The sequence below is a fragment of the Panicum hallii genome, chromosome 9 (assembly GCF_002211085.1).
Source record: "Panicum hallii strain FIL2 chromosome 9, PHallii_v3.1, whole genome shotgun sequence".
NCBI classification, from domain to species: Eukaryota; Viridiplantae; Streptophyta; class Magnoliopsida; order Poales; family Poaceae; genus Panicum; species Panicum hallii.
Window position 1 is genome coordinate 40,986,278 of NC_038050.1, and position 10,564 is coordinate 40,996,841.

At 44.4% G+C, this 10,564-nt stretch overlaps 1 protein-coding gene across 1 annotated transcript; it reads right to left on the reverse strand.

Moving 5' to 3' along the window:
- Positions 1–8,331: 8,331 nt before the first annotated feature.
- On the reverse strand, positions 8,332–9,975 carry LOC112873437 (proline-rich extensin-like protein EPR1). Its single transcript, XM_025936384.1, has 2 exons — positions 9,797–9,975; positions 8,332–9,681 (listed from the first exon to the last, which is right to left on the reverse strand). The coding sequence occupies exons 1-2, from the start codon at positions 9,948–9,950 to the stop codon at positions 8,645–8,647; spliced, it is 1,191 nt and encodes a 396-aa protein (XP_025792169.1). The 5' UTR covers positions 9,951–9,975; the 3' UTR covers positions 8,332–8,644.
- Positions 9,976–10,564: the final 589 nt, after the last annotated feature.

Here is a 10,564-nt window from a genome sequence, read left to right on the forward strand (position 1 = left end):
CATACCACGGTGCAACAGGATCTGATAGTGGTGTTGGGCATTCAGGAACCTGATGGTACCACGGAGCGTCTCTTCGGCTAAATCTCCCAGCATGTGGCCATAATGAGCTATCCAGAAATTCCACTCGGGATCACTAGAATCTATTGCAGGGAATAGGATGATAGGATATCCGGCAACTTCTGCGGGATGCTGGTCGCAGAAAGTGCGGATGGCCTCAAGAGCTGCGGTCTCAAAGGCGTCGATGAGACAATAGCCAACCACATCGACCTCGATGGGCTGCCACTGAGAGCGAAAAGGGTGCTGAGGAATGGTCATCTTAACTCTGCACCGAGGAACACCTTCCTCCCTATATTCCACTCCATCATACTATGGGGGCTCGGTGTAGAAGAATAACCTAAGTGACTCCCACAAGAGACGGGGAAAACCCTCCTAGTGCAAGGCATTGGTATGGAGATGCCCTGCGTGATCCCAAAAGACGTTTGAAGGAGCCGCCATCTGAAGCAAGAATTCAAATGGTGAGATTTTGAAGGATGCCGAGAATTCAACTAAGGCTGCCACAAGAATCCTATTGAAACCATACTAGAGATAGACAACACTCTATACGTCCTTAAAAGAATAACACATTCAATGCACCCACTTTACTTGATGATGGATTATGCATGCACGTATTATTCGACTTCACAACCAAAACAATTGCCAAATATCTTTTGGACTTACATGGTTAATTTCGGTGGCACAATATTTACGTCTCTCTCTAATAACTAGTCGATAAGTCCTATCCGTCTTAACCTCTTAATCGTGGTTAGTGTACCTGCAGAAGACCATATTTATATAACATGAACCTTTCATGGCAGCACGACATGAAAGCGTCCCCAACCAGTACTGTTCACTATAGAAACAGTATCCGTACAATTTCCACCGTACGGACGATGTTAGCATACGTTACATCTGCAACGTATTCACGGGGGTACCGTATAAAATGGGGGTATGAACAGCGATCACCATACCCTGTGCTGAAACATATACTCCCAATATGATCAACTAATCGTTGATATATTGGCAGCATCTCAAGTAAGCCACTGCTTGAGAAACAGCGTTCGGTTCGCATCACCGACGGGAAGGCCAATCTCCCTCAGTTGGCTGAGGATCCTTACTTTCTTACCTTCTTGTCTCAACGTTGAGGAACTAGACAATACGAATAGATATCTAGGGTTGGTTGTGCTTGAAAGTAAGTTTTGACAGAAAGTAGTGCTGCAGGTTAGAGCTGAACTATACACATATACATACTAGTAGCCACCTGATTACTCCCATATAAACCCCTAGGGCTGTACGATCTAAGCACCAACCTTAACGAATCCAACGCACTTTGCAAATTCTTTTGTTAAGCAAATTTATCCTGAAAATATTTTTAAGAGCTGCTGCAATACTGGATACCTTTAGACCTAAGGGTATCGATTGCAAGTGTAAACCTGGCTCTGATACCAGCTGTGGCAGAACCAATCCGCTTGAATTATTCCGGCTCAAGTGCGCTAGTCATCACTATACAGGCGATACTAACTCAACGCACTTCAAACGGAACAACCCATTGGTTTGTCGGGTCACCGCCCGATTCAACCACGGTTACACAGGATCCAGGTAGGTTTACCTCGCACGAAGGCGAGTTTACAATCACACCACAGCTCACCAACTTTTAATTAATAGAAGTATTAAACATTATTACAATCTGTTTCAAACTTAAAGTAAACTTATACAAACATTGTTTAAAACTACAAGCTATGCAAGCTTGTTCAGAGTCACAGCGAAAGAAATTAACACGCGACTACACACGTCACGAAAGTTGACACCACGCTCAGCCCGAAACATGGCGTCATTCTGGAGGGTCATTGCCAGCCGGGGACGGATCCCACTCCACGGACCAGCCAAACGGAACAGAGAATGGCCAGGCTGGACTATCTGTTTGGTTCTCACAGGCCATACCTGAAAGACAGACTAGCAAGACTGAATATGCTAATACTCAGCAAGACTTAACCGAGATTGGGTATACTTAGCCCGAAGCTAGACCATGGAGGATTGAGTGGTTTTGATTTTTTTTTTTGCTGAAAAGCAACAAAGAGTATGATCAAACTTTCATGTTTTAGCTTTCAGATTCTAGTTTCATTAACTATTCTAGGTAAGCACCTATACTAGACAAGCAAGGTAGAGATTAGCATCCATCAAGATTATTCCAACAATAGTTACTGTTCTTACTCTATGTGGCAGAAGGAGCAAGCAGTCTACATCACCGCAAGAAACGGATGATTCTGAATCGAGTTTCATAACCTTGCAAGGGATCCTAACTCACACGTTCAGAAACTTAACTTTCTGAATAACCGTTCCCATCATATTTCAGGTTATGGATCAGGGCCACCACAAGCGACTGTAGGGCCATACACACATCCAATGTGCAGGACGTACGTCTGTAGCATGACTACATGACCGTACTCATGTCCGCTGTGCGGAATGTACTCCCGCATGTTATTGCGTGTGTGCAACAGAAACCAATATATCGAGTGGTGGGGATAAGTCCATTCGCCGGGCAAATCAGGTAATAGGCTTACCGCGTACCATATTTACTGCATGTGGCTAGTACTTTCAAACACTTGACCACAGCTACCACACTTTGCGACCTTATCAACTTTTATCAACACAGACGGGGTAACCTTTCAAGTCATGATACTGCACATGACCCCGTCCATCATCCATATAGTGATTGCAGAATAGTAAATATTCAACCCCTATATCGCGCGAGTGACAGGAAATCAGTCGACTTCTGCCGGTCCTATTAGCGGAGCATCCTTTCGATAAGGACTCAGGCATAATACATAGGTTCCTAGGATCCATGCATCTAGGGTTCCATTTCAACTCCTAGACTTAATGCATAATATAGATATATAAGTATAAAACTGTATAAGTGTAGTAATTTAAAATACTGGGTTATGCATCGGAGCTTGCCTTCTTGAGCGGGGCTGGGGTCTGGGATGTTAAAGACTTCCGAACCTTGGTTCGGGGCTTCAGTTAAATCCTCGGCGACGTTCACCTGGTCTTCAGAAAATCCTTGCTCGAGTGTCGTTGACTCTACATGATATGCAATGATTTGAATTAGGTGGTTCTTGAGTTAAGAACTTTACTTCACGATAAAGTTGCAATCCAACAAATTGATAAACACAACTTCACAAAACAAGAAATTTGAATTCAAACCTACTATTTGTATCTTAATTCAATTATCATAATTAATTGGATTAATTGAATTAGGTTAACAAGTTTGATTTTTATTTTAAAATCCACAAAGGCTATGGCCTTGAATTTTTTTGGGTAAGCTTACTTCTAACATATGAGCTTACTATGAATTTTTCATAAATTTCTGAAAATAGAAACTGAAGCATGTGAATTAAGCTCAAATTTCAAGTTTAAATTCAAACCTTAGGCAAAACAGTGCCATAAATTCTTGAAAGATTTATTATGAACTACTCAATTAAAAAACATTACATGGTAAAAAGATCTAGGCATAAAAACCTTAGTAACATGCTTGAATAAATTTAAACCATTTCAAGCTTGATTTGCATAAGTTTAAATTAGTTCAAGCTAGGGTTCAGTACTGCAAGTGAAATTTGCACACAAGCTCACCCATACCCTAAACAATCTACACACCAAAAATCACAAGCAATAGAGCTAGCATGCAAAAGTTATACTCAAGATCCCCTTTTGCTAAACTTTAAAATAACTCAAAAAGCATTTGGTTTCAAACCAGACTCTAATAGCCAAAGTGGTAGAGCTAAACTTCTGGAGTACAACAAAATTCATAATTTTTGGATTTTCTACAGATTCCTATGGATTTTCAAAGTTGGCTGATTTGAAATGGGGGGTACTGATTTTTCATAGAAAGGACCCTGGAAAGATTTGAATCCTTGCAATTGGGTCCTTGGCCGGGTTAAACAGAGAAGCCGATCGACGACGATCGAATTCCGGCGAGGGGGCTCACCGACAGGAAGGGGAAAGTGGGGAAAAAGGTTCAGGAGCTCATAGTGGTCACGGGGGTGGCCAGAGTTGAGGAAGAGAGGGGCTGAGGCGGCGAGTCGACGGTAAACAGAGGCGGGCGGCGGGGCTCCGAGGGGCGGCGACGGCGTTCCGGTGGCCGGAGTGCCGGAGGGCGGCGGGGAAGTGGCTAGAAAGCTTCCTCGGGATGATGTGGTCCTGGTGGTGTGCTTGGCAAGGGCTGAGAGGGGGTGGAGCGTCGGGACGACGGCGAGACCGAGCGGTGGGGCAGCTCGAGCTCACCGGCGTGGTGGTCCGGGCTGTGTGGACGCGGGGAATGGAATTGGACTGCTCAGTGAGCTTTAGTGGGTTGCAGCGGTGCTGTAGGAGCACTGGCTTGCGTGTGTGGGTTGGCGGAGGTGGCTAACGACGGCAAGCCGATGCAGCGGCGGAGCTCCCGCGAGGGTAGTCGAGCGGATGAAGGAAAGAGAAGCAATGCTGCGTAGTGGAATGGGTAAAAGAAGTCAAGAGGGACTCCTGGGCAAGCTTTAAGACCAGAAGAAGCACGGCACGTGTGAAGCAGTGGCTGGCAAGCCGGCGGCGTGCGTGGCGGCTCGGGCGGTGGCGGCACAACGTGGAGGGGCGGGGAGAGGGCCAGCGCAGGTCGGGTGAGCGGCGGGCGCGGCACTGGAGGGCATGTGGCGTGGAGAAGAGCGGCACAGGGGCAGCTAGGGCTCAGGAGAGTGGCCAGCGAAGGCAGCGGGGTCACGGGCGCGAGGCAGAGCAGGAGGGACTGGAGGTAGATGAAGGTGGACTAGTTTGGAATTTTCCAAAAATGTAGGGACTCCACTGTAAAACCAAATTAACTTTCAAATCGTAGCTCAAATGAAAATGTGCCCAAAAGCAAAAGTGTAGAGCTTAGCAAGATCTACATCTTTGCTTTAAGGGTCAGCCTCAAAAAAGTTAAGGATTTGAATCTAATTTAAAACTTGGCAAAATTTTAAACTTTAGAGATATCCTATTTAAATTCTACACTCCAATTGAATCCTTAGGGTAGTTTCACTTCTCACAGAGGTTTAAAGGTAAGTACTTGCTTCTTGCAAAACAACCCTTTACATATTTTGATTTTACCTACCATTCTCACACATTTTGCACCAAAGGACCTAAATTTTCAAGAATTACAAAAAGACCCTTTTGCCTTTGCATTAAAGTTTTTAACACACATACAAAAGATGAAACACACAAACTCAAACTAGAATCTAGTGTGTTTTAATCCTAAGTCCCTGAATGTCACAAAGTATCCCTGAAAAAAATGAAAAGAAAATATGGTTACCCCAAAGAAAAATAAAGCCATGCTAAGAAGCATGACCCCAAAAAAAGAAAGAAGAATAAAGGGGATAGCTATGTCCAAAAAAATAAAATAAAGGAGAGAGGGGTCAAACAAAAGAGGAGTCTTCATACCATAATCCATCCACACACGTGCGCATCTTGATCTTGGTTTATGACTTTTTTCTCCATGGATCCACTCTTTGTCTTTGCAACATATGAAGTACAGGTACGCCTCATCCTTGCCGTACCTTGAGCTCCACAAAAGCTAATATGAGGAGGGAAGTAATGCCTTGGTAAGGATTTATATACATTGAGCGATCCGAGAGATTCATTTGAGGAACTTATATAAATATGAGGGGAGGGGGGGTAGAATTAAGACACACCTCAAGTTGCTCTCTCTCAAGTTCATCTCTTGCTTAGTCCATAGGTTAGTGGAGTTTAGGCTAAAGTAGCTCTCTTCAGGTTCCTAAGGGTGCCTAGGAGTGTTCAGTATGGGTTTATCTCTTCCTCTCCTTTGTTATTCTCGGATATCTTTATAGAGTTATCTTCTAAATTTATATACTTGCATAGTTTATATACTGCGGTGTTAGACATGTATGCTATGATTAGTTTGTATTCATACCTTATGTCTTGTATGGTTAGAAGAGTAAATCTAGTGCCATGACAACTGTTTCGGTATTCATATGTTTGCTCTAGTGTGATGTCTATCCATCCGGAGTGTGGGCTCCACGCGGGATGCTAGAGTATCGCTCATTAGTGTAGACGTGGTATGTGGGCTAGTCAGTATTGCTGGATGCGGTCCTATCCCATGGTTTGATGAGGTAGGCGGCAGGTGGTGACAGCCCTATCTGTCCAGCGTAACCCTCCCCGTTAGGGTAGTGGATATAAGAGGTCCATAAAGTAGCCGAGTTGTCTGGTGGTTCCTCTGTTAGTCATGTGCGGTTCTCCCGTTAGTGCCTGGGAGCATAGAGCTGAGGATAATCATGTGTATGTGTATGACTGTATAGTACAAGCTGTATATCTAGATAGAAGTATATAAGTCCCGAGTAGTTTTCTTCTTCCTTTCTCCTTACCTATGCCTTTGCTTGAATTTGAGCTTGAGTAACTTGTGTATCACACTACCTCATTATCAATATATATCTTACCCCTGTTTATACAATCGAATACTCAACCAAGATCTGATCATGAACTTACTTATTCTATAACCGCCGTCTTCCTTGCGGAAATATAAATACAACACCCGAGATTACTCACGGGTAAAATACTAAAATGCTAGAATGGTATTTTGTCCGCTTGCGGGTTTATTTGTGACGTAAGAAATACCACACGATGTTTCAGGCACTATTGCTAGGGATTAACGACCCTAGTGATGATGCTAACAAATGCCAACAAACGTCCAGGGATCGAGGAACCTAATGGCATAATTTAAAAAGACTGATCGGCATGGCAGAGATCGAGGAGATGTTTGGGTCGGCTATTGGCAAGGAATCATCATGGCTTGTAGAAATTTCTAAACAAATTATTTATTCCAAAATTGGGGGGTATATGTTGACGCTGAAATTTTGCAGAAATATTTATGGAAAGGAAAGAAGCTGATGAGACCCAGGAGGAGTCAAGGTCATCAGGGGGTCTCGGACAAAGATGATGTGGACTCGGTCAGGAAGCAATCAGAGTGGGCTTGAATCGAACTTGAAGATGACGTCAGCAGAAGATCTTGTGGGAGTCCAATTTTCTTTTATTTTATCTTATAGATATGGTAATTTTGATTTAAGTTAAATTTCTAACTGATCGTGTTTGATCAGGAGTCCTAGTGCTAGGCTATAAATAGTAGACCTTAGGATTTTGTAAAAGAATAATCATGAATCAATATAACTTCTCTCGGCACTTTGCCAAAACCCTAGGAATAGGAGTAGAGTACTTTCTCGGCAAATTCTTCAGCAAGTAGGGCGGCATCGAATTGATCTCCGGCTTGTTGGTAAGTTCGTGTTTATCATATTCTCTAGGCTTTAGCTATCGGTGCATCGCTGTAGTTTTGTCTAGTTTAATCTATAAGTTATCGATTTCTATAGAGTTCTTGTAAGGCTGCTTTCTTCAAGCTCTTGCTAGTTCTTAATAGATTTCACAATTTATCAAGTAGTATTCATTGAGTTATCAGCTTTATCTAATCGTTTCATGCAGCAACTTCATAGCTGATTCACTCGTTGATTATTGCTTCTACTACTAAATTATCTACTATCTTGTACTTCGTTGCGTGTAGTCCAATCGGATCTTGAGTAATGAGGCTCGAGCAAGTCTTGTTGGCTAGATCTGCCTGCCGTTCAACAATGGCATGATGGTGATGGTTCCTTTTCTACACGCAGAGCAAGAGAGCACTTGTAGCCTTATCACGTAGTAGTATCAATCGACTTTCCTGGCCGATTTTGAGCTTAATGATAAGCGTAAATTCTGATATAATTAGACGCATCGGTTGATTATGCTTGATTTGTTGCCCTGCTGTTAGCGCTATCCTGGTTAGGTCCGATCCGACTAATGGTGACAATAAGTTTAGCTTAATTAAACGTATGTGTTTAGCTATGAGGTTTTTATTCTTAATCTTACTTCACTGAGAAATTGGCTTCATAGCCGATGCCTGGTGTTATGCTTCGGATGTCCTGGCCGATGTATTTTTTGGAACTATTCGGAATCCCAGCCGAAACATTCCCCATTATTTTACTGATTAAATTTCTTTTCTCTTGTCAATTGCAGGTCAAATTGACTGCCATACCCTGAACCTGATTTGTTGACATGCAGTGGAGATAAGCAGAGCTCCCAGGCCTTAGCGGGTCGTGCCCCGCAAGATTCACTGTCCAATTTTTACGGTGATAATAACATAATGATAACATTATCTATAAATTAATATAGTCCAACATGCATGGTCCACATTAGTTAGAGTACATATATAGGACGCTAGGGTTACACAGCCCAAGGGGGATCATCTGTCCATTTGCCATATACAAATTGAACTGCAGATATTTGCATTTAAATGGTTCCAATATGCAAGGGTAGTTAAAAACACACTGTACACCTTTTACTTGATACTTAACAAGTGAACAATGACATTACAGTGACATGCATACAAATAAAGAACACCGCCTGGATCTTACATACGACATATATCCCAACACACAAAGAAGTATCCTCACTCAAACGTATCAGAAATGTAGCTGTAGTTTATTCTGTAGAAACAAAAGAACAGGCCTCCAAATCACACAAGACGAGCATGCATCCAACTTGTTGCAATGTCGATCACGTAGCATTCTTCAACTCAGTGCTCGGCAGGAGGGTGGTATATCGGAGTCGGGGACCCATACGTGGGCGTCGGCGAACTGTATGTAGGCGTTGGGGGGTGGTACTCTGGCAGAGGTTTGGGCATGGGCTCTGGCTTTGGCTTTGGCGGCACTGGCTTCTTGTGGAAGTGGTCGAAGAAGTGGTGGTGCTCGTGCTCCTTGTGGAAGTGGTCGAGCCAGTGCTTCTTGTCGGACAAGTGCTTAACAGGAGGATGGTAGATTGGAGTAGGAGACCCATACGTGGGCGTCGGGGGGTGGTACTCGGGCTGTGGTTTGGGCTCCGGCTTCGGCGGAACAGGCTTCTTGTGGAAGTGGTCGAAGAAGTGGTGGTGGTCGTGGTCCTTGTGGAAGTGATCAAGCAACTTGTCAAACAAATGCCTAGCTGGAGGGTGGTAGATCGGTGTCGGAGACCCATACGTAGGCGTTGGGGGATGGTAGTCTGGCTTCGGCTTCGGCTCTGGCTTTGGTTTTGGTGGCACAGACTTCTTGTGGAAGTGGTCGAGGAAGGGATGGTGGTCATAGTTCTTGTGGAAGTGATCAAACAATTTTTTCTTGTCGAACAAGTGCCTGGCTGGAGGATGATAGATCGGAGTTGGGGATCCATATGTGGGCGTAGGTGATCCATATGTCGGCGTCGGAGGGTGGTACTCTGGCTGTGGCTTAGGTTCCGGCTTCGGTTCCGGCTTCGGCTTCGGTGGCACAGGTTTCTTGTGGAAGTGGTCCAAGAAGTGTTTCTTGATTGGACCGCAAATGGTTACCGACGCGCATTCTGCCGATGGGTTGTTTGTCTTGCCAGGAACCACCACGAAGTGGCTCTCGGACTGTGGAACGATCCGGGAAGGCTCCTGACCGGGGCACGGCGTGCCCGCTGCGCTGTGCAGCTGCGCCAGGCAGTCGGCGCCGTGGAGGTCGGTGGTTAGCGGGACGTTGAAGGCGCCAGAGCCATCCAGCTCGCTGACGGCCTTGCTCTCGTAGTCACCTTTACTGTTCTTGCACTTGATCGCCACCTGAAGACCTGAAATGGTTAAGGAAAAAGCACCATTAGTACCTGCTTCTTACCTAGTCATCAGTTAAGCATGACGTGCTAACGTTATTATAGCATAATTATGATATATATACTCATCAGGTACCTCTGAAAGCCGCCTCGGCCTTCAAGTTCTTCCTCGTGCAGTCGGCGCACTTGGCCAGGCCGACGACGACTGACGCCGCGCTGCCAGTTGCAACAGCTATTACCATCAGCGCGGCGCAAACGCCAAGGAGAAGCCCCCGTGGTGCCCCTGCCATGTTTGGATGGATGGATGGATGATCCGATGAGAGGACGACGAGGCGATGCAATGGCTTATATAGGCGTGTGATGCATGGATCAAACATACAGCTCGATGATCGAGAGATGAGGCGCCAGCGCACATGCATAATATTGGCGCCGAAATTGCAGATCGGGTATTAACACCGCCCATTTGAGTTGATCAATCTCTGTCCCATTCATTCATCATGTCCAGTCGGTTGGTAGTTTGAGTTGTGTTGGTTATGTTTGTTGCATGCATGCAGCGTCCAGTACGTGCATTATGTAGTAAGGCCTTCATTGGCGACATCGGAAAAGCAAAGTTGCTGTAAAGCGTGCGTTCGGTGTACTGAACAATAAATATGCAGAACAGCAGTACTTGTGTTTCAGTAAAGGGACAGTACTTTCAGAATGTACATATATACAAAATAAGTTCTTTCCTGACCTTATGTCGGTATATGTATATATATGGATACATACAAGATAGTGTGTTGCGGTGGCTTTGGGTTACTGGTTTTATACCAACTGACCAAAACAAAGCACTATTATCAATCATGAGATGTAACATACTGTTTTGTATGAAATAGTAGGTAAAAGATTGTAACAATGCCGGTAA

Bases quoted from the DNA above. Each gene is read 5' to 3' on its own strand.
- LOC112873437 (XM_025936384.1), bottom strand. From the start codon at position 9,950: ATGGCAGGGGCACCACGGGGGCTTCTCCTTGGCGTTTGCGCCGCGCTG. The intron at 9,682-9,796 runs GTACCTGATGAG...TAACCATTTCAG, and splicing joins GGCCGAGGCGGCTTTCAGAG to GTCTTCAGGTGGCGATCAAG.